Raw genomic sequence first — 24846 nt, 5'->3', positions numbered from 1 at the left:
TCGTTTATCAGACGAATTTTCGTCCAAATGCCGATATTCACACTGTTAGTGGGGAAATGTCTTCGGCCGATTTTCGCGATTCATCTCATTTCTTTTTATCGGTCATGCTGGAGAATCTACAAAAAAACGGACGTTTTTCGTAAGCATTGGTGGCAGCATTGGTGGCAGCATTGGTGGCAGCAACGACCGATTTTTCGTTTATTGGCTGTCCCGTCTATGGCCTGCATACCATGGATAGTGTCAAAGGACATCATATCTTATAATTCATATGCAGTCTGCCAATTAAAGATAATAAATTCAAATCAATATAATCTTTAGGTCAAGCTGACACAGTAGCCCTCAGGTAACAAAAGATTGTAACTGCTTTCAAGGAAGCCGCAGATTTGGGCAAAGGATCCAAAGAGAAAAAAAAAGGATTTGTCCAAATTGATCCATAGGCTGCAAAAGAAGCCAAATTTACAAAATAAAGCAATAAGATTTGATAGAGAATCAGTAGTATCCTTTAAAAATAGTAAAGTGTCATCAGTATATATATTTTGATTCCCTAATCAAAATTGCCATGGGTTATCCTATGTTACAACTTCATGCTGCTGATGTCCTGCAGCTTCTTTACAACCTATCCTTGTCCACAGGGATGCATGTGTTTTTTTTCACAGGGAGTTTATCCTCAATTTTGAAGGTGGCAATTTTTTTTTCACAAGCCTTTTATTTAAATGGTGACAACAGTGAAATATACCTGTTCAATGTGGATAAGTACAGAACTTTTTAATTTTCTTTGGGACAGCATGAGACAGAATGATTTACAGGCAAGAGATTGTAAAAGACAGGGCAAGTGCGTGTCACCCCATAACAAAGTGCTCAAATTAGTACCTTTATATCAGAAACACCAGCTGGTTTTTTAATAAAATCTAGGAAATAAAATCATTTATTTTATATTAGTTTACATCTACTTCAACAAACTATGCTTAAAGTGGTTCTAAAGGTTGAAAGTTTTTGCCTTAATGTATTATCTGCATTAAGATCAAAAAACCGTCTGCATACAGGTCCCCCTCCCTAGCCCCCCTTATACTTACCTGAGCCAGATCTTGATCCAGCGTTGTGCGCCAGAGCAGCTGATCTATTTTTCCTCATCGTCTCAGCCATTGTGGAGGGATCACAGTCAGTGGGGAGGGATCGGAGGGCGGGGCCAATCTATGCTCTGTTTGGGAGCGAGCATGCACAAGTGCCCCCACAGCAAATGGCTTGCTATGTGGGCACTCAGTGGGGGGGGAAGAGCCAGAGGTGAGGGACTTGAGAAGAGAGGGATGGGGGCTGCTCTGTGCAAACCCATTGTACAGATTAGGTGAGTATACTATATTTGTTATTTTAATTTAAAAAATAGCATTTACAATCAGTTACATTATTTCACTTGCACTGGTGGGGTACATTTTCTTCTGTGTATGTGCACAGATCTGTATGATCAAAATCTTTTAGGGACAAATATTTGTCCACAACTGATTGATAGCTTTCTCTTCAATTGTCAACACCTAAAGGATTGCATACCTGAATTTTGCTATTGCTTGCCCTTCCCCTCTTGTTCCTGGGGAATGATCAGAGCCGGTGCTTCCACTAGGCAAACTAGGCAGCCTCCTAGGGTGCACTGCCACCTAGGCCTGCACTCCCTCTGTGTGGCCTATGGACCTCTTGTATGAATTCTTCATTTCTCTACAGGGTCTGCCTCTCCTCATACACAGGGAATGATGAATCTTTACTCTGCACAACTGTCTCACAGCCTGTCCACACACATGACCATTTAGTGTATGTATATATATATATATATATATATATATATATACACACACACCTTCCTAAAGTGATGTTACTGTAAATAACACAGGTCTGCGACTAAAAAGCTGTTTGATTATTTTCATCTAATTTCCATGTATTTTGGTGTGCTGACAACAAATAAAATATTGAAAAAACTCCTAGACGTCATGATTTGCCACAAAATGCAAAATTGTCTTCAAATTTATCCAATTTTTTTAATTTTTGTTTTTTTTTATATTATGGGTTTTTAACCAAATGTAAAGTCCAAATTACTAATAATTAATTCACATAAGTGCATTTAAGATATAAAATGCCAAAAAAGCCTTAAAGGGGTTGTCCGAGTTATGTAAAAAAAATATAGCACTGTAAATCTGATGGTCAGCAATATATACATAAGCTAAGCAAGTTTTAGGGAAAAAAAATTCTGTTTCCTCATTTCCCTAGTTCTCTTCTGGCCCTTTGTTGTTATTTGCAGGTAAACAATCTCTGCTGCTCTGAGTGACATGTCTGACTACTGGGATACTCAGCAGCATGCTGTATGTGTAAGCCTCAGCCCGGAGTCTGTGCTTCTAATGGTAGAAGGGGTTAATTTTTCCTGAAGAATCCAGTGGGTGGAATACCAAATACCCTTGTTTTCTGTGTCTATGGGACAGTTGAGACCGACAAAATCACTGGACCAAGAAAAGTTGGCAGCCGAGGGTGTCACAACCCACGGTCGCCGCCACCAACAGGCGACAATCGCACAGCCGCGAATAACAGTAATACGTCACGCCCACGGCGTCAGACCCCAGACCTTCTCACCAAACTCGTCACCGAAGGGCCGGCCGATACAAAACCGCGGTGTGACGCGCGTAACAAGGCCCCACCCAGCTGCACCCTACACAGCGATTGCCCAGCTAATGGACTACAACCGGTGCCTGCAGCCTGAATGCGCTTGTTACTGGGTCGGGTCAGTTACGCAACTAACCCTCTACTGCCACCACCACTTTTGTCAGAGACTGGGAAACTCCTGTTACCAAATATACACTATAATGATTGAAATATTGATCTATATAGCACGGCCCGCGGACCTGCTATACAGAGATATAACCACAGTAGCGTCTCTTCAAAGGCAGGGTTTCGTGAATTGCAAGTAAGCGCTTAGAAACAGTTTAACACTTTCAGAAAGAAAGATTTATTACTAAAAGCGTTGGATGCAAAATAAATATGTACAAAGAGATATCACAAAAATATATATATATGTATATAAAGACACAGCAAACATAGAATAGCGAGGAAATTACAGGGTAAGTTACTTGCCTTGCCTGGTTTTAGCAAATTCAAGGTGTGAGCCGAAAGGTTCTTTGATCTCCTCTGTTACGATGTTACCTCGGAGATCTCTCTGTCTGTCAGAGTGTGTCAGAGTCTCTCTAACTCACTTAAAAGTCTTAAAGGTCCCTCTCAAAAGGGGAGGGGGGGCTCTGACTTGGGAGTGGTCATTGGGAAACTCTACACTAAATTACTAGCTTCATATCCCGTGATATGAACCATACAGTTGACCTGAGGACTGTGCACTTATTCTGGTCGGTTTGATAATGAGTGGGCTTACATAGTTTTGGGTGATAAAAATGACACCTCCGCAGACTGGCTGGCTCCACTTCTCATGTCTTCCTGGTTGTTCCACACCATTTGCCAGGAGATAAAGTCTGCCTCACAGGAATGCAGGGGGGATGTGAGGATTCCAGGAAGACCTCAATTACACAGACAGAACACGAAAACGAGGGTTGAGGGGGAACTCCGCTCAAATTCTGATGAGCAAGTTTGCCACACCTCCCCCTTAAGTGGTTGCCAAGGAGTGAGCTACAAGTTCTCTCCTGACGCAACCGACCTCTGTCCAGAGGTTCCTCTTGGGACGTCCTGGTACCGCTGTACTGCGGGAGAACCGAATCCCGTCTGAACAGGAAGACGTTCTCTCCAGCAGCACTGCTGGGCTGACCAAGTGAGTGGTCCCGGGTGGGTACCAGTCGGCTGTGGCTATCCGAATCCCGTGGCAACTGCCGGGGTGCCCACCTGTTCACAAAACACTTCGGCTCAGGGGTGTCCTTTGCTAACATATTAATATGTAGCTTCTTGTCGAGGTAGAGAAGAAGATTTCCCTCTCCTACCTTCTTCCTCAGGCTTAGGACTACATCTGGCCTGAAGGTAGTAGCGTCCGTGTGCACCGGAACCGGACAGGCGAATTCTGGGCCTCGCCTCCCAGTGGTGTCCACAGGTACCTTCATCCAAGATGGACAGTCCTCGTTACCTGCTAGCATCCAGGACACCACTTCCTCCAGTTTCCTGTCTGCTAGGTCAGTCACAGGTCCAGCTGAGCCATGATCATCGCATCCAGGCGTCTTACCGTAGCCAGCTGTACCCGCGACTGACGTAACCTGCTTTTTGGCCCGGGGAGCGGACCAGGCCTCAACTGCCTCAGTCTCCCCACGCCCAGACCTCTGGGGGTCTCTTTTTACTGATGGGTTCTTAAACTGAACCACTGACATGCCCCTCTGACAGTTACCCTTCTTGGCTGTCGGACTGGGCACAGGCGGTTTGTTCCAGCCTAGTGACAGGGGCCCAAGTGGCTCTTCCCAGACAGGGCCGAGCACCGCGAGGTCCCTATAGTGGACAACTGCACCCAGGTCCACTGCGCATTGCGGGCCACTCCTGACCGCGGGAGGGGCGGTCAGTGCCTTCTCAACCCCAACTAGCTTTCCCCTGGATTCAGGCAAGCCACATGGGGTAGTGAAGGCTGGGTCGTCTGGAGCTTGCTGGGTTAGAGATGGTGGCCCATGCTCCTTGCTCAGGCCCATGATGGCAAAACAGTAGGCACCTTCCGGATGCTTCATTGCCTCATGGCTCCTTGGCATGGGGTAGGCCACAAACCCAGGGCTGGTGTTCAGTTTCCCAAGGTTCTCAGAAAGCCTGGTCATCATATCCTGCTGGAGGACCGCGACCACTAGGACTGCCCAGACTCTAGCTGATCCCTGGATTCCTGACTGTGCCATTCCCTTTGCCTCTGTGGCCCAATCAGCCAGCACCTTCTGAATCCAGACACCATCTATCAGAGGCCTGGGCAGCCGCTCCGGACCCCGAGTGCAAGGGAAGGGTGATTGGGTCTGGGCCCGGAGGCCCTCTCTCTGTAACCCAAGCATCAACCTTCCTTCCACTCGTAATCCAGGCCTGCTGCCTCTGACCTCTGTCTGTCTGCCTGTTAACACACCTTGACAAGTGAGATTAACTGTCAGGCTTTCAGGCTCCCAGCCCCCACTGACTAGGCCAGTCATTCTAGCCTCCTTGCTAGTTTGTTTACTCTTCCCAGCAGCGGGGCTCACACCTAGCCCTGGACTAAAATTTCCATCTGAATGGCTTTCCAGAGCAGTCTTCCCTGTGGGACTACAAAGCTTGGTTAGCTTATCTCTGAAGGTCCTTTGAGACTCACTTTTCAGGGCCGCCTGAAGTGTGAAACTGCAAGTCCCAGCCAGCTTACCTCTGAAGGTCCTTTGGGACTCACTTTTCAGGGCTGCCTGAAGTGGGGAACTACAAGTCCCAGCCAGCTGTGGTGTGCCTTCCTTAGCAGGGCAACTCACAGTTAGCGGGCCTCTGAAGCTCCTTTGGGAATCGCTTTTCAGTGCTGCCTGAGGCGTGGAACTACAAGTCCCAGCCAGCTGCCTAGTCCTATGCAAGGCCAACGGCTGGGCACTTATCAAGGCACAATCTTCTGAGCCTGGGCAAGGGACAGGCCTATCCAAGTCATCCCCTTGCTCAGCCCCCAGAGATTGTACCTCAGCCCCCAACACTGAAAATGCATCCTTTGTTTCATCACAAATCTCATTGTTAGCATTACCAACATTGCCTTCAACAATACAAACATTATCAATGACATTACCATCAATGCTACTGATATTATCCATGACATTCCTATCAATGCTACTGATATTATTACTGACATTCCAGACTGTATTCCCAATGTTACTAACATTAGTAAGATCACCCTCAGTGTCACCACAACGATCCTCAACAGTCATGTTCATAATATCAGTGACGCATGAGTTCAATACCTCCCCAGGCAAGGGGATTTCTTCTTGTTCTCCAGCTAGTGGAGACTCCTGTAGCCCCACACCATTCCCAGCCCCCTCCCTCTGTCCATCCACTGGTGGCCCAGACATTACCCCAATATCTGTCCACAGTTCCTTGGCTGGTCCAGAGAGTTCCAGAGGGCCCTTCCGGGTCTTCTCGGCAGGAGCATAATACGAAAAAAGAGCGCCTAGGTCAGCACCCAACAAAACAGGGGTGGGCAGTTCATCCGAGACCCCCACCTCTCTCATCCCCCTCCCCGCACCCCAATCTAGGAATACCTTTGCACAGGGTATGCGTGAACGGGTCCCCCCAACTCCTGTGAGGGTCAGGAACTTTCCTGGGATGAGGTTCTGTGGCTCAATCAGCTCTGGCCGGATCAAGGTGACTTCTGCCCCGGTGTCCCGGAAACCAGTTGCAGACCGGCTGCCCACGGTAACGGGCTGCAAGTTGTCGGGGGTTACCCGCATCTTCCTGCGAACGAACAGCACAGAAGAAGAGTTGCTGGCCGGCTGGCCAGATGATGTCATCTGCTTCTGCTCAGGACACTGCATCCTGAGATGTCCGGCTTTCCCACAGGCGAAACATTTGCGGGTGTCAGGCAGGAATGGCTTGGCTCCAAGCGCTGCAGGGTTGGGCGGAGGTGAAGCTTGACTCACCGAAGTAGGAGAGGTTGCTAGGGACGATTTCCCCCCTTTCCAGCTGTTTGGAGGAGCCTTGCAAGGTTCAGGCACTCGCGTGTGGACGAAGGTATCGGCCAGGTCTGCTGCAGCTGTAGTAGATGCTGGCTCCCTCTCCAAGACGAACTGTCTGACGTCTGCTGGACAAATGTGCAGGAGTTGATCTCTGATCATGAGATCCTCCAAAGATTCATAAGAATCAACTTTCAGTCCCTTAGTCCACTGTCGGAATGTGGTACGTAAGCGACTTGCCACATCCGTGTAAGAGTCCCCAGGTCCCTTCTGCATGGACCTGAACCGCTTGCGGTACACTTCCGGGGTCATCTGGTACTTCCGGATAATGGCATCTTTTAAACGTTCATAGTCATCATCTTGCCCCTCTGGCAATTCAACAAACGCTTCCCGGGCCTTGCCTTGTAGCCCTGGTGTCAGGTACCGAACCCATTGAGCTTGGGCACATGATACTGACGGCACGTTTTTTCAAAGGACAGTAAGTACGTGTCAATGTCACTGTCCTTTTCCATCACTGGAAACTTGGCTGCGCCCACGGAAAGAGTGCCGTCCCTGTGATCTAGGGACCCGAGGTTCTGACCCGATCGCTGCTGGAGCCTTGCCATCTCCATCTCGTGCCGACGATCAGCTTCCCTCTGCACCGCCTCTCTCTCAGCCGCCTTTTCAGCTTGGCGTTCCTCTCTCTCTGCCGCTGCCTGGCGTTCCTCTCTCTCTGCCGCTGCTTGGCGTTCAAGGAACTGCAAGTATGCCATAGGATCCATCTCCATAACACGTTTCAGGGCTTCCTGCCTCTGAGAAGAGTCTCTGCTGGTTACCGGCACCACGTTGCTAGCACGCTCAGGCGGTGGTGTGACGTTAACCTTTGGTGATCCTCCAGTGTCAGTCTCTGTATGCCCATCCTGTGAGGCTGTCTCTGAACCACTGGCAATGTGGGTAACGGGAACCCTTCCATGTTCAAGTTCCCCCGAGTTCTGATTTGCTCGGATATCATACTCCACTAGATCACTAATCAAATCTTCACGAGTTTTGCGACCGACGTCCAATCCTCGTGAGGCACATTCAACTTTCAAATCACCTTTGCTCATTTTCTCGTAATCTGCTTCACCAGGCATAATTGCAAGCAAAGATAGAAGAGAACAGTAGGAAAAGAAGGAGCTGTTGCTATGTGTCTCTCTATACACATATATATATAAAATAAAATATGCACCACTTGTTTCTAAGGACTGTTTCCACAAAGGTTACAATCCTTCAGTGCAGAGCCAACTATTAACACTGCACTGAAGCTCTTAATGCAATTATCCCACGTATGCTGCCAACAATATGTCACGACCCGCGGTCGCCGCCACCAACAGGCGACAATCGCACAGCCGCGACTAACAGTAATACATCACGCCCACGGCGTCAGACCCCAGACCTTCTCACCAAACTCGTCACCGAAGGGCCGGCCGATCCAAAACCACGGTGTGACGCGCGTAACAAGGCCCCACCCAGCTGCACCCTACACAGTGATTGCCCAGCTAATGGACTACAATCGGTGCCTGCAGCCTGAATGCGCTTGTTACTGGGTCGGGTCAGTTACGCAACTAACCCTCTACTGCCACCACCACTTTTGTCGGAGACTGGGAAACTCCCGTTACCAAATATACACTATAATGATTGAAATATTGATCTATATAGCACGGCCCGTGGACCTGCTATACAGAGATATAACCACAGTAGCATCTCTTCAAAGGCAGGGTTTTGTGAATTGCAAGTAAGCGCTTAGAAACAGTTTAACACTTTCAGAAAGAAAGATTTATTACTAAAAGCGTTGGATGCAAAATAAATATGTACAAAGAGATATCACAAAAATATATATATATGTATATAAAGACACAGCAAACATAGAATAGCGAGGAAATTACAGGGTAAGTTACTTGCCTTGCCTGGTTTTAGCAAATTCAAGGTGTGAGCCGAAAGGTTCTTTGATCTCCTCTGTTACGATGTTACCTCGGAGATCTCTCTGTCTGTCAGAGTGTGTCAGAGTCTCTCTAACTCACTTAAAAGTCTTAAAGGTCCCTCTCAAAAGGGGAGGGGGGGCTCTGACTTGGGCGTGGTCATTGGGAAACTCTACACTAAATTACTAGCTTCATATCCCGTGATATGAACCATACAGTTGACCTGAGGACTGTGCACTTATTCTGGTCGGTTTGATAATGAGTGGGCTTACATAGTTTTGGGTGATAAAAATGACACCTCCGCAGACTGGCTGGCTCCACTTCTCATGTCTTCCTGGTTGTTCCACACCATTTGCCAGGAGATAAAGTCTGCCTCACAGGAATGCAGGGGAGATGTGAGGATTCCAGGAAGACCTCAGCTACACAGACAGAACACGAAAACGAGGGTTGAGGGGGAACTCCACTCCAATTCTGATGAGCAAGTTTGCCACAGAGGGTGCCAACAGTCGGTGAAAAAAATGTCCTCCGAGAAACTTTGGTACCTTCCCATAAAGTTCTTCTACCACCTCTCCTCATAAAATTGGGATTGATGAAGCAATTCGTAAAATCACTTCCAAGAGATGGAGAATGCTTCAAATACTTGGTCACCAAGTTTCCAGGCCTGTCTGAGGCAAAATTGAAGGAAGGTGTGTTCGTTGGACCAGACATTAGAAGGCTTATAGTTGATCAAGAGTTTTTCAATACCATGACGGATCCTCAATAAGAAGGGTGGATTGCATTTAAAGAAGTCGTACAGAAATTTTTAGGCAATAACAAAGATCCTCACTACAAAAAAGCTTTAGGTTGCCTGATGAGTTTGAAAGTGCATTTCCTCCAGTCCCACCTTGACTACTTTCCTGAAAATTTGGGAGCTGTGAGTGAGGAACAAGGTGAACGATTCCACCAAGACATTAAAGAGATGGAAAGGAGATACCAGGGAAAATGGAGCATTACAATGATGGCGGACTACTGTTGGATGCTTCAGAGGGACATTCCAGATGCTACTCACAAGCGTAAATGCACCAAGAGGAGCCTCACAGGGAATCGAGTTTAGTGTGTGTAGGTGAGCTCATTTCAGTTCAAAAAAGGATTTTCAAGAAAAAATTGTAATAAAACTTTAATTTTATAAGTCTATTTCCATTTATTTTGGGGTATTGCCTTATTTAACATAGTTACCTAAATTGTCAGGAAATGTGATGTCCTATGACAAAATGGAGGTCATTTTTGGATTCAGCGCACCAACAAAACATAAAGATTACGTGGAATAACCAAAACAGCTCTTGAAAAAATCTTTTTTGCAGACCTGTGTAATGGGTGTGGTTAAGGCTCAGAATGGAGTTTCACACACAATGCAAGGTTCAGGAAAGTGTAACACAAAGAGTGCTGGAGTCAGGAGTGTATAACACACAGGAATGCATATTGTGCAGTGCTGAGGAGTGTGAATTACACAGTGTGCAGAAGAAAATCAGCATCCCCATCCACAGGTCACCTTCTCTCCTCCCATCCACAGCTCATCTTCTCCTCCCCCGTCCACAGCTCAACTTCCCCCCATCCACAGCTTGCCTTGGCTACCTCCCCCAACTGCAACTTACCTTCCCCCCAGCCACAGGGCACCCTCTCCCCCCCCCCATCCACAGGGCACCCTCTTCCCTCAAATCCTCAGGACACCATCTTCCCCCACATCCACGAGTCAACCCCCCCCCCATCCACAGCTCATCATCCCTCCCCATCCACAGCTCACCTTCTTTCCCCCAATCAACAGCTCACTCTCTTCCCCCCCATCCACAGGTCATCCCCCCTCCCCATCCGAAGCTCACTTTCTCTCCTTCGTCAACAGCTCACTTTCTCTCCTCATCCGCAGCTCACCCCCCCTCCACAGGTCACTCTCTCCTCCCATTTACAGCTCACCTTCCCTCCCCATCCACAGCTTGCCCTCTCCCCCCTGTCCACAGGTCACACACACCCCCATCCGTCCAAAACTCACCCTCTCCCCCACCTCTACAGGTCACCTTTTCTCCCCCCCATCCACAGGTCACTCCCCATCCACAGGTCACTTTCTCTCCCCCCATCCACAGATCATTTTATCTCCCCCCATCCACAGGTCACTTTCTCCCCTCCATCCACAGGTCACTTTCTCCCCCCATCCACAGGTCACTTTCCCCCCCCCCCCATCCACAGGTCACTTTCTCCCCCCCCATCCACAGGTCACTTTCTCCCCCCCCCCCATCCACAGGTCACTTTCTCTCCCCACATTCACAGGTCACTTTCTCTCCCCACATTCACAGGTCACTTTCTCTCCCCCCATCCACGGGTCACTTTCTCTCCCCCCCAACCACGGGTCACTTTCTCTCCCCGCCATCCACGGGTCACTTTCTCTCCCCCCATCCACGGGTCACTTTCTCTCCCCCCATCCACGGGTCACTTTCTCTCCCCCCATCCACAGGTCACTTTCTCCCCCCCCATCCACAGGTCACTTTCTCCCCCCCCCCATCCACAGGTCACTTTTCCCCCCCATCCACAGGTCACTCTCTCTCCTCCCATCCACAGGTCACTTTCTCTCCCCCTATCCACAGGTCACTTTCTCTCCCCCTATCCACAGGTCACTTTCCCTCCCCCCCATCCACAGGTCACTTTCTCTCCCCCCCATTCACAGGTCACTTTCTCTCCCCCCATCCACAGGTCACTTTCTCTCCCCCTATCCACAGGTCACTTTCCCTCCCCCCCATCCACTGGTCACTTTCTCTCCCCCTATCCACAGGTCACTTCCCCCCCCCCCATCCACAGGTCACTTTCTCCCCCCCCCATCCACAGGTCACTTTCTCTCCCCCCATCCACAGGTCACTTTCTCTCCTCCCATCCACAGGTCACGTTCCCTCCCCCCCATCCACAGGTCATGTTCCCTCCCCCCCATCCACAGGTCACTTTCTCTCCCCCCATCCACAAGTCACCCTCTCCTCCCTGCCCATGGGTCACCTCCTCTCCCTCCATCCACAGCTCACTTTCCCTTCTTGCCCTCTCCTCCTGCCCCCATTTACAGGTCACCCTCTCCCCCTCGTCCACAGATCACCCTCCACACCCCTATCCGTAGGTCACCCCCCCACACAGCTCAACTCCCCATAATTTAGATTAACATGTGACCCCCCCCCATCCACAACTCACTATTTTACCCTCTGTCAACATGTCACCTCTGCACCCACATCTGCAGATTATCTCTCCACCCTCCACATTTCACTTCTGCACCCCTATCTCCAGCTCACCACAATCCATAGCTGTCAAGCTCTGCAACCTCCAATCATTCACCTCTGTACCCCCAGCTCCCCTCACAGCTCTCTTAACTCTGACCAGTTCTCCCCCACCCCAGTTCTCCCTCTGCTGAACGCCCACAACTTCAGCTGTCTCTCTGCACAGCCCCTTTTCTCCCCCCTTCCATCCTCGATTTTCTCAGCTCTTCACAGTTGCATTTGAACAGCTAGATCCATTCTATTAGGTAGGGGCTGGGATGTTTTTTCTCTTAGACTACTGTTCATCCTCACCTGTCAGATCAGTGTAGCACAGAACCAAGGAGGAGGATTTTCAGAGCGCTTCACTCGGCTCCATACTACACAGATCTGATAGGTAGCCAGACAGAGACAAAAGCTGCCTATGGAAGCCCCATAAAAAAAAAAAAATCTTGACAGATGTGGGAAACATACACTGGGTGCCAGTGCTAGCACACAGAAGCCGATGGAGGAAGTGAGTAGTATAGAAAACTTCCTCTACTGGCATCTGTGTTATGTGACAGTCTGGAGAGGAGAGGGCTGCCAGAGGTGGTGGAACGCCGTTCCGTCACATTTCAGCTGTAAAAAAGCCCTGTATGTGTGTATATATATATATATATATATATATATATATATATGACAGTATTCCTTGTAGCAGTGAAGTGTCGGCTCCATCTAGGATGGGATGTGATGACATTAGCCCAGGACCTTGGGCAAACAGCAGTCTGTGACTGGAGGATCGGTCCGCACATTTCGGGTACAGACAATGGCACACGTGATCCTTCAGTTCTACCAGGAAGCTGCTTAGTGACCAAATTGGGCATGTCCAGCACTGGCTTTACCTTCTTCTACACAGCTGGAGGCAATCAATAGGTTGGTATGTGCTCTGGTTGCAGGATTAACCCTATGTGAGTAGGATGATCAAGGCCCAATGTGTATGGGAGGGGAAGCGGTGTAGTGCTGGGAGGCCACCTGTCCTCACTGAGAGCCGCATCCTGTTCTCCACACCCTTGCAGGAGCCGTCAGAGGTGAGCTGAGCCTAGGAGAATGGCGGGTCATGGGGTTGATGGGAGGAGAAGAGAGCGGACAATGGTTGGGGATCAGATGCTGGTAGATCGTGTGGGAATCCGCCACATCATGAATTCAGCTGAGGGGAGGGCCGGAAGGGGGGGAGGAAGAAAGGACAGAGGAAGATGCCTGGTGCCTGGTGTTTGGGGCCAGTGTAGCAGCTGAGCTGCAGCTCCTTCCAGCGTTCCTCTCAGACTCAGTCCCTTACTGCAAGCCTGCTGGTGGCTGCTGATCACTGTGTGGAGTTTTATAACTCTCTTTTTTTTGTTTCTCTGTGTAATTGGTTAATACAGTCAATTTATATTTGGTTAATATATAAGACATTTAGCAGTATCATGTTTTGTTCATTTAATATTTTCTACTGTTTTAGAAAAAAAATATTTTTGGGGGGAGGGGGCGGGGCACAAGTAGCTGGTCTTTCCTAGGGCGCAAAATTATCTAGCACCGGCTCTGAGGATGATTCACAAGAAAAGGCAAGCAAGGACTGAATGAGGATTGAAATTAGTCTATGAATTTAATACTGTAGAGCTGCCCAGGCCAGGAACTGAATGAATGGGGTTGTTTTCACCAATTGTTTGCCATGTACAGTAGTGTGCAAAGGTTATAGACAGGTCTGAAGGAATCCTATAATGTAGGAATGTTTTCAAATATATATATTTTATTGTTTATTTTTATCGAGTTACAAAATGCAAAGTGAAGAAAAATCTAAATTAAATCAATATTTGGTAAGCTTCAAATTTAATTTCTTTTTCAACTGGGCCCCATATCACATTCGATATCTTGGTATCCAGCTGGCTAAGGACTCCTCTGTATTCATTGAATTTCCTGCCTTTTTTTGCCTCTTTCAAAAAAGACATACTGGGTTGGTGAAAGCACACCTTCTTGTGGTTTGGTAGATATAATGTGATTAAGCAAAACTTACTGCCCAAACTGTTATATCACCACATCACTGTTCCTGCAGCCAAATAGCTTTCAGTTTAACTCAATGGCATCCTTCATGCATCTAAGCCCACAGCGCAATTGCGGGTGCAGGAACCGAATGGTTGAAAAGACCATGTGGTTTCCCTGCGGCAGCGTTTTCAGAAAAGTGCATGTACCTTTTTTGTGCGCAAACGTGTGTACAGTAGCCCATTCCAACGAATGGGTTACTGTGCCTGAGCAAACACGGGCCAGGTGGCTCACAATAGTGTGAACCAAGGGTGAAAAAAAGGAATTCAGCCATCACATCTAAGAAATGCTAACCTGCAATATAATAAATGTTTTCTTTTGGCTTTAATGCCCCTTTAATTATTCCACTTACATTTGTGGGTTTTTGCTTTACAAAACTGGACCCTGAGAAACTTAAACTTCTTTAACCCCTTCACGCCTAAGAGTAAAACAAATCTAAATGCCTAAGCACAATTTTGCAATGTTGACATGTGTTAGTGAAACGGTACATATTATCACAACTACTTTGTACATCCAGGTGAATTATACCGCGTTTTTTTCAGGACAAATTGGGCTTTCATTTGGTGGTAAATGGTAATGGATATCTCCTGATTTTTGTTTTATTATCAAAGGAAAACTGGCCCAAAATAGTAAAAAAAAAAATCATTTTTTTTATTTAGCTGTGTGTTTCTTGTTACTACCATAACCTACCACCAAAGAACAACCCAAAATAAATTCTCCAGCTCTTGACGATCACAGCGATATCATATATGTGTACGTTATTTGTTGTTTTTACCCGTAGTACAGCCCAGAATCTGTAGTGCGCATTTTGTTTTTGTCTTTTTTTTTTACCTAAAACACACTGACACTTGCATTGACACTAAATGACACGGATACCATTTTTTAAAAAAATAATCCTGACCTTTGACCCTGACCTTGACCCAAACACCAACCCTGGCACTGAACTAGAGCAAACCTTGATCTAGGTATTTGTTCTTTATTTTTTAATATTTTTTCCTTTTTTTTTTTTTACAAACATTTTTTTTCTCTCTATACCAGGAGTTAGAGATACAATTGATCTCTCTCCTCCATTCATAGAGAGAGAAAAAAACAAGAGGGCCGGGCTGCACAGTTTCTGATCACTGTGATAGCCAATCAGAGGCTATCACAACAATCATGTGACCCGGAATCGGGAGTCCCAGGTCCCAATTGTTAGAACGGGACCTGGGGCTTTCAGTGAGACCGCGGTCTTTGTGCTGGGAGCACGCAGTGTGGTGCGCTCCCAGCAGAAACACAGGTACGCAAATATGTGGCCCCACGGAAAAAAGCCCAGTTCTGGACCTGGGGCTTTCAGTGAGACCGCGGTCTTTGTGCTGGGAACACGCAGTGTGGTGCGCTCCCAGCAGAAACACAGGTACGCAAAAATGCGGCCCCACGGAAAAAAAGCCCAGTTCTGGGAGGCCGCATATTTGTGTGACGTTGCCGTAAAGGGGTTAAATAAAGAAGTGTTTCTCTCAGCCTCTAGAGGAAGCACTCCACTCTTTCTTTTCAAGAGAGTATGACAGTATTGGATTTAGTAAGAGTGCCTTTCAGTCCTGCCCAGGAGCGGACTGACCATTTGAAAATTCGGACACTGCCCGCGGGCCTGGGGTCAGTAGGGGGCCCCATGAGATGCCCCTGGTACCTTTTTCATTGGCTTTTTTGAGTTTGGGCAAGGACACAGGGGACCCATGATCCCCTATTGCCCGGGGGCCCCATGAGTTGTCAGTCCGCACCTGGTCCTGCCTTTGGGCATTATGCAGCAATGACACCCCGGGTGGGCTCAAGATCACAACTAGATCAAAACATACCTGTGGTATACTGTAAAGGCACCTTGCTGTAAGCAGACTAATTTAAAAGGTAAATAGATCACATGCAAAAAAGGCTGTTAACTTTGCAGGGGAATTTTCCTTAGAGTTTAGTGAATGTGGCGAAATTTCACTTTGCAAAGAATACCCAATCACGTGCAAGGTAAAAAAATAAAAAAAATGAAAAGCACTTTTTCTTGCCATTGTAATTGGATGATGGGATTAAGCAGATCTTCACCTCATTCACTAAGCCCTCAGGAACATTCCCCTGCAAAGTGAAGTCTATTTGCCTTTAGTAAATCAACCCCCATACATTAAAAAAAACCTATGTCTCCCAATAAAACTCTCTGCTACAACATCTATACATTATAATCTACAGGTTTGTAGGATTAGCACAATTTAATGTTGATCTGCAGCAGCTCCTATTTTTTTTTTGTTTCAAATAAGTTTTGTTAAGAGTTTTGAAACATTACATTGGAAGAGGTCTGACAATAGACCCAAGAAGGATAGGAGTTAACAGCATCATGGTCCATATATCAATTGAAGACTTTTCTTACAAATACAGAGAAACAGAAACAAATCAAACAGTACAATGAACAGCATCAATTACAACGTCAAATACAACGTGGCAAATTAAATAGATTTATCAGTCCAAGTTAACCAGGACTTCCATTGTTGGGTGAATCTAGAAATCATATTAGTCCTTATGGCCAAAAGCCGTTCATGCTCACAGTTTAATTTTACAATCTGTATAGTCTCAGATGGATTGGGTATTTGTGAGTCTTTCCAATTTCTGGTTATGGAGGTTCTAGCCGCTAGTAAAATATGAGATATCACTACATGGGATAAGTGTGGTGTATTGGAGATTCCTAGGTTTAACAGAACGAGGGCAGGATTAGGTTTTATGATTAACCCCGTAACCTACAAGATACTTTGAAAGATATTTTTCCAGAAACTAGTGAGACGTTTGCAAAACCAAAGAGTATGTGGTAGTGTACCAACCACTCCACACTCTCTACAACACAGGGGAAAGTGAAGCAAGCTAAATTTAGAAATTTGATAAGGACTATAGTACCAGCGTGTAATAATTTTTAGGGAAATTTCCCAGTGACCTATACAGCTAGATGATTTATGTAGAGATCTAATGGCAGATTTCCAATTGGAAAATTTCGCAGACAGCTCAGACTCCCATTGGAGCATAGCTGAGTGTCTGACAAATTCTAGTTTCTCATGCAAGTTAGTATAAAAGAAGAAAGTCGATTTAGTGGAAGTCCGCAGCAGCTCCTATTTGAATCAATATTTCCATTTTTTTTAACTTAACAGCGCATCAGGTTTTCTGATAATATCCTGTCTTTGACCTTCTCTAGTAAAAAAGGATCAAAAAGACACTTAGGACATTGCACAAGGGACCAAAATAGAATCTAATCTACCTGCATGTATGCTTCCTATCCTGACAAGCAAAAGATTTATTGTAAGCTTGTTTCAAATCCAGATCAAGACAGCTCTGACACAGCAAGAAAATGTCTATGGATAAGAAGCAATAGCAAATTATGACTGTTCAGTCAATGGTGCCCATTTCCTTTTTATTTCTAAACACCTATCAACTATTTATTATACTTTTGTGTTTGGGTACTTTGTTACAGATTTAGAGAGAGTATAAGGGACTTAATATTTCACACAGTCCATGTCAGTCACTTTCCATGGACCTGATGCTGAAAGTTGCAGTAATATGTACTTCATGCAAAATAGTGCTTTTCAAGCTTTACTGTCACGTGTAATAATAATGCTTGATTAATCAAAGTGAAAAAAGGCATTGCCTTTTTTTTTTTTTTTTTGCAGATTTTCAGACCTTACTAATACAAGTTTTTCATCACGTAAAAAAAAAAGCTTTTTATAAGAGTTAAGATCATTTTCATTTTTTTACACAGTTGTAGGTTCTGTTGCCACAGGAGCGCCACTGGACTGAAAAGGGATTTATCAATAACTTGCTAAGTCTGTAAAAAAGTATTCCTAATAGGTAAAAATATACAAAAAACAGTACAATAATAAAAAAGTGTACTTTGAATCACTAAAAACCAGATATGCGATCTGGTAATCTACACAACCAGTCTGCTGCAGGCAGGGGAAAAGTACTTCTTCAGTCTCCTCTTCGTCAGTGATCACTTGCTTCCATTTTTTATAACACTAACTTTGTGGAAAGTCACAAACCGAGAGGCGCTAAGCAATAATCTGTGTGGAATGTGTAAGAACATGAAACCTACTGCCACAGGCACCAAGTTTCACATGATTAGGGTAACTAGGGGAAAAAATTGTCAATGAGATAGATGCGGATTCTAGATGATGCCTGAACAATGATGCAAGTTACAGGAAGAGTATTCCTGTATTCATGTTCTCACAGATACCGCTGGCCAGTAGCTCTCCTAATCCAGCCATTAGCTTCCCTACAAAGATTCACACAGGAAAGTCCAAATGAAGAGGGATTTTTTTCTGACCTCTGCAATATTATGTAAACCAATACAAAGACCCTTGTCCCTTGTCCGAGGTCTGGTGCTCCTTTCATCGGTACCTGTATTTTGTTTAGTTTTTTGCTATTTATTATTAGCACAGGTAGACTAGTGTAGGATATGTTCACCTTTCATAACATGTTATATGTTAGACCCATATTCAGGGTGTAACATGTAACATGTTATGAATGCACCGGCCCCCGCTCCCCCACTTTCACAGCTTGCGGGGGATCTTCTCACCCTCGCTAGCTGTCGAATTTAAAAAAAAAAACAAAAAACACCCAGGAGCATTACGCATTCACGGTTTTATGTGAATGAGAAACTACAAGTCCCTTAGTGGCTGTCGGCTTGCAGTTCTTAATTAACTACCACAGTGCTATGGAGCGCCGCGGTAGTTCACCGAGTCTTTCTGGTGGTATATCTACTTGCCTGTACATCCCGGATGGGCAAGCAGATATACTGACAGATCTGTGGGAGATCTGCTGATTACTGGTGCAATGGGTTACAGGCTCCAGAAACAAAAAATATTAAATGCACATTTTTTTTACCTGCAAATTGTAACTGGCAATTTCTCGGTCGTGCAGCACTGTACCCAAATAAAATTTATATAATTTTTTTTCACACAAATAGAGCTTTCCTTTGGTGGTATTTGATCACCAAGTTTTTCATTTTTTATTATATGAACAAAAAAAGACTGACAAAAAACAAAAACAGTTTTTACTTTCTATTATAAAACATATACAATAAAATCAATTTCTTCATAAATTTAGAAAATTTTAAAATTTATTCTGCTACATTCTTTGATTAAAAAAAAAATCCCAAAAAGTGTATATGAATTGGTTTGTGTGAAAGTTATAGTATAGAATTTACACAGCCTTCAAGCAGCTCTTTCTGAATGCCTATCACGTTTCTTGAGGCACGAAAATGCTAGGAAAGTATAAACACGCCCCCCCCCCCCCCAAATGACCCCTCTTTGGAAAGTAGACACCCAAAAGTATTTGCTGAGAGGCATGTTGAGTCTATAGAAGACTTTAATTTTTGCCACAAGTTTTTGGAATGTGACTTTTTGAGCTATACCCATGGAATGTGCGAGAAATACGTGGAATTACACCTCAAAACACATTCTGCTACTTCTCTAGAGTATGGGGATACCACATATGAGAGACTTTTTAGCAGCCTAGCCTTGTACAGGGGCCCAAAATCCAACAACCACCTTTAGCCTTTCAAGGGGAGTTAATTACACATAGCATATCCTGACTACCTATCACATTATCATAAAATCTTCAAAAGACAACATGCCTCTGAGCAAATACTTTGGGGTGTCTACTTTCTAAAACGGGACATTTGGGAGTTTTTATACTGTCCTGGCATTTTAGAGCCTCCAAAAATGTGATAGGTAGTCAGGAAATCCAATACGTAATTAATAGCTTTTGAAAGCTTGAAGGTGGTCATTGGATTTTCAGCTCCTGTATATGGCTGAGCTGCCAAAAAAATCTCACATGTCATATCCCCATACTCGGGAGAAGTAGCAGAATGTGTTTTGGAGTGCAATTTCATGTATACCCATGGCATGTATAAGAAATATCTAATTAAAGTAGTAACTTTGCATTTTTTTGTCATTTTCCAAACACTTGTGACAAAAATTAAAATCTTCCATGGACTCAACATGCCTCTCAGCAAATACCTTGGGGTGTCTACTTTCCAAAAAAGGGTCCTTTTGGGGGGGGGTGTTTGTGTTTGAACTGTCGTGGCATTTAGGGCTTCCAAAAACATTACATGTATGACCAACATTAGGAGTTTTTGCCACACAAACTCCACAATTAATATGGATTAAGAAATCCCTACAAAAAAAAAAGGGGGGGGGGGAGTAAAGGAGCTACCACCTTACCACCTCAGGATCCTGATGCTGGGCATACACATTATTTTTTTTAAAACTACGGATGGAGAAATCTCCCCCTGCAGTACTACAGACACTGGTGTACACAGTATGTTCCCTACTGCTCTTAGAATATACAGGTCAATGCTGCAGCTGACTGGCAGTCCTGCAAGGCAACAACAGTAACACAATTACTCACAGTAACAATGTAACATTAACTCAATAAAACAACTTTTTTTTTTTACTTTTTTGTAACTTAACTTTTCAGAACAATCTTTCTGGTCCTTGATTTTAGGGTCTATAAGAATGTGATAGTTTCCTGACTACCTAGCATCTTTAGAGACCCTTCTTGTGCAGAATTGCGTGGACCCCTATACTGTGCAGTGCTGTACCCTAAACTAATTGTCCACTACGGTGTGGTAGTGACGGAAGCAGACTTTGCTGCAGAGGCCAGGAGGAGCAAAAAATGGGTGTCACACCTTATTCCATGTTTAGTAGACATAATAGCTTTTTTGGGGGCAACTTTTATGTTGGGGTAGATTGGAGGACATCTGGAAAATGCCTCTCATGCAGCCAGTTAACTGCATCTGGATTTGGGCTTCAGGTCACAGCGCCTCCTGCATACAAAAGGGCTGAGATGAGCGAAGGATCAAGTTTTTCCAGTAGCTTTGTAAATAACAAACACATTGTATGGAGCCAATTGAAATAAATATATAGACACTTTTTTCTACCAGTGTGTAGTTCTTAGGGAGACAAAATTTTGCTTTAAAATTTGGTTGTTGAAGTCTACACCTCCCATATTTAGATTATAGTCGTTTATGCAGAGAGGCATTTCAACAACACCAGACGCCGTGTGAATTTGGACCATTGTGACTGAGTGAATGGAAGACAGGATGAATACATCATGTTTACCCATGAGAAAAAAATTAAGAAAAAAATTCAGTTTAGATCAGTTTGCACATCTGTCTTCAGTTAAGCTCAGTTTACCTCAGCTTTCATTTCAGTTCAGTTAAGTTTACATCAGTCTACATCTGTTTTTGCATTTTTTCTTAGTTGTTGCAAAGACCAGAGGTGACAAAAGTACAAACAAAAAATGTTTCTTGCCTAAAGACGTACATAAACATAACAGAAGAAAATGGATGGCATCAATTTACATAATATATAACACAGCACTTGCGCTCAGATATTGAACTAAAAAGAAATTAGAATATAATAAAATAAACAGAATAAAAACAGCTTGCACATAGGTAGGACATCATCAGGGACGCCCCTATGTCTGATGACAAAACGCGTTGGATGGAGCCTCGGCGTGTGATGTCACCACCCTCTGGAGAGACGGTGGCCATCTTGTTGGTTTGAAACTTTTCTGTTTTCAATGCTGGTTATCTTACACTTTGATGTACGTGGATCCTTAATAAATTTACCAAAGTTTAATTTAACTACTGCACTATGAGTTGCCTTTTCTTTTTACTTATTTCCTGACTGTTGGATGGGAGTTTCTTCAACTTTGGAGATTTTTAAAAGTGGAGAAGTTATCTTTCATCTGGGAGAGGATTTCTACTGAGGATTGTTTGCTGTATTGATGTTATATCACACTGCGCTTGCCGACCGGTTTTGTATGGTCAAATTGTCTGGTAAGAGGCTAATTTGTACCAGGTGTATGGTGAAGGTTTTTGGATCCAAATCTTTTTATGCACCTGGTTCTATTCATTTGGGAACTTATATGGACTTTATTTTGACTTTTATATGATTTCCTAATTAGCACTGCGTTTTTTTATTTTATATCCATTTACATAAGTTTACATCTGTTCCATTTTGAAAAACAGACCTGAACAGACATGGATGTAGGCGGATGATCATTCGTTTACATCTGCCCATCCATAGACATACATTGTTCTTCAGTCGGGATCCTCTGAAAAATTGAGACTGATCTAGACTGAACGCCTGTGTGAAATGGTCCTTACTGTTAGTAGTTCTTCATTCTACAAGCAGGCTCTCTCTCCCCTTCTAAGTGGGGCTTTAATGAGCCATTGGGGAAGCCCCCATGATTAGGTGGCATGGTGCCTCAGCAGCCAATTTCTTGAAGGAACAAATGTCTATAAAGTGGCACGCGTGGATAAAAGTTGTCCACGTACAAATTGTACCCATACGCAACAAGGGTGACAAGTCTCACACTATCTCACCACTACTCCCCATGTAGTCTGGGCATCTAGGGGCTCCACTTGACTGTATTTTACCTCAAATTCTAAAGCAATATGTACAGACTGTAGCCCTCTCACAGAGCTCATACATTTTGTTGACCCCATATTACCCCCCTCTCTATCCTTCTCCTCCTTCGAGACCCACTGCATCCGACTATTCTCCCCAACCCCGCTGAAGATTGCCGTAATCTACCGGCCTCCTGGACCCGTATACCGCTTCCTTGATGACTTTTCCGGCTGGCTATTCTTCTTTCTCTCCTCCGAGCTACCCACCATCATCCTTGGGGATTTCAACACCCTGTCCACATCGACACCCCGGCCACATCCCAACTCCTCCACGTAACCTCCTCCTTTGCACTCTCACAGTGCATACAATCCACCACCCACTCCAATGGAAATATCCTGGACCTTGTCTTCTCCCACCTCTGCGCACCCCACAACCTCACAAACACCTCCTTCCCTCTCTCTAAGCACAACCTTATTACCTTCTCTGTCCCCTCGTCCTCTAACGCCTACCCCTCCAAATGTCATACTACTACCAGCCGAAACCTCCGCAACCTGAACCCTGCCCCCCTCCACTCTGCAGCTGATCAACTCCACGACAGCATCCTCCCCCGACCTGGCTATGACTGCCTATAACAACTCACTGTCAACCGCCCTTTGACTCACTAGCGCCTTTACCACGTGAAACATCAGACCCTGACCACTCCAGCCCTGGCAGACTAATCACACCAAAACTCTCAAACGACACAGTCGTGCCCTGGAGTGACTATGGCGCAAAACCAGATCCCAACAAGCCTTCACCCGCTATAAATCTGCCTTCCACACCTACACCTCCTCCCTCCACGCTGCCAAACAACCCTACTTCCTGACCCTCATCAAGACCCTCTCCTCCAATCCTCGCCGACTCTTATCCACCTTTAACTCTCTGCTCTCTCCGCCCCCACCTCCACCCAGCACCTCACTCACCTCCCTTGAGATTGCCAATCACTTCAAAAACAAAATTGACACAAGTCGCAGGGACATCGCCGCTGCTCAAACTCTCTCCAAACCCGCCCCCTCTCACACAGCTACATCCTCATCACCCCTCTCTCTCTGCCTCACCACTGCTCTGACCTCCACCCCACCTAACATTCCTTACACGGAAGCCCTCTCAACACTCCACACCTTCGACCTTACTACCATCGAGGAGGTCACCAAGGTCTTCTCTGATGCCCGCCTCACCACCTGCCCCCTCGACCCTATCCCCTCACAACTCCTACGACCTCCCTCCCCCTCCATCCTACACTCCCTCACCCACATCTTTAATCTCTCCCTCTCTTCCGGCGTATGCCCCTCCCCTTTGAAGCACGCGCACTTCACTCCCATACCTAAAAAGCCCTCCCTGAACCCCAATGACCCGAACAACCTCAGACCCATCGCCCTGCTCCCATTCATATCCAAACTCCTCGAGCGCTTAGTCTACAATCACCTAAGCTCTCACTTCAACGACAACAACCTCCTTGATCTCCTACACTCCGGCTTCCGTCCCCTACACTCCACCGAAACTGCCTTACTCAAACTCTCCAACGACCTTCTAACCGCCAAAGCTAATGGCCACTATTCAGTGCTCCTACTCCTCGACCTCTCCGCGGCCTTCGACACAGTCGACCACCCCCTCCTCCTCAAAAAAATTACACTCCCACAGCCTCAGAGATTCCGCTCTCTCCTGGCTCCCGCCCTACCTATCACAACGCTCCTTCAGCGTTACCTATAACGCTACCACCTCCCCCTCACTCCACCTCTCTGTTAAGGTCCCTCAAGGCTCCGTCTTTGGGCCCCTTCTCTTCTCCATCTACACCACCTCCCTTGGCCAGCTCATACACTCTCATGGCTTCAACTACCACCTCTATGCCGATGACACACAAATCTATCTCTCAACCCCCCACCTCACCCCCTCAGTCTCTGCCCGAATCACAAACCTACTAAACGACATATCAGATTGGATGTCGCTCCACTTCCTTAAACTGAACCTCTCCAAAACCGAGCTCCTAGTCTTCCCCCCAGCCCGCACATAACCCCCCCATTGACTTCAATGACAATCACGTCCAACAATGCCACTATCAGGCCCGCCCCGCAGGCCAGAGTACTTGGTGTCATTCTGGACCCCAACCTATCCTTCCAGCCCCAAGTCCAATCACTAACAAACTCATGCAGACTCCACTTCCGCAACATCGCCAAAATCTGCACGTTCCTAACCCCGGAAACCACTAAACAGCTCATCCACTCCCTCATCATATCACAACTGGACTACTGCAACTCCCTCCTCACTGGCCTGCCTCGCCACAGGCTATCCCTGCTTCAGTCGATCCTGAATACATAAGCCAGACTCATTCACCTTACCAACCGCTCCATTTCTGCCACCCCCCTCTGCCAATCTCTCCACTGGCTTCCGATTACCCAACGGATCAAATTCAAAATCCTAACACTGACATACAAAGCTGTCCATCATACTGCCTCAAATTACATCACTGACCTAATATCCAAGCACCACCCAGCACGCACACTCCGCTCCTCACAAGACCTCCTTCTCTCTAGTTCCCTGGTCTCTTCCTCCC

General features: G+C 45.8%; 1 protein-coding gene across 1 annotated transcript in view; it reads right to left on the bottom strand.

The window, feature by feature from the left end:
- Positions 1-24846, bottom strand: part of HECA (HECA ribonucleoprotein granule regulator) — a 98983-nt gene continuing 74137 nt past the window's right edge. Inside the window, exon 4 of the mRNA XM_089676258.1 lies at positions 1-116. Coding sequence (XP_089532384.1) covers positions 96-116 — 21 coding nt within the window. The 3' untranslated portion in view covers positions 1-95. The remainder of the gene's footprint in view (positions 117-24846) is intronic.

This window comes from Staurois parvus, unplaced genomic scaffold (genome assembly GCF_062004578.1).
Source record: "Staurois parvus isolate SC_StPar_1 unplaced genomic scaffold, SC_StPar_1.0 ptg000165l, whole genome shotgun sequence".
Taxonomy (NCBI): domain Eukaryota; kingdom Metazoa; phylum Chordata; class Amphibia; order Anura; family Ranidae; genus Staurois; species Staurois parvus.
Note: the sequence above shows the minus strand (reverse complement) of the source record. Positions and strands in the feature narration are given on the sequence as shown.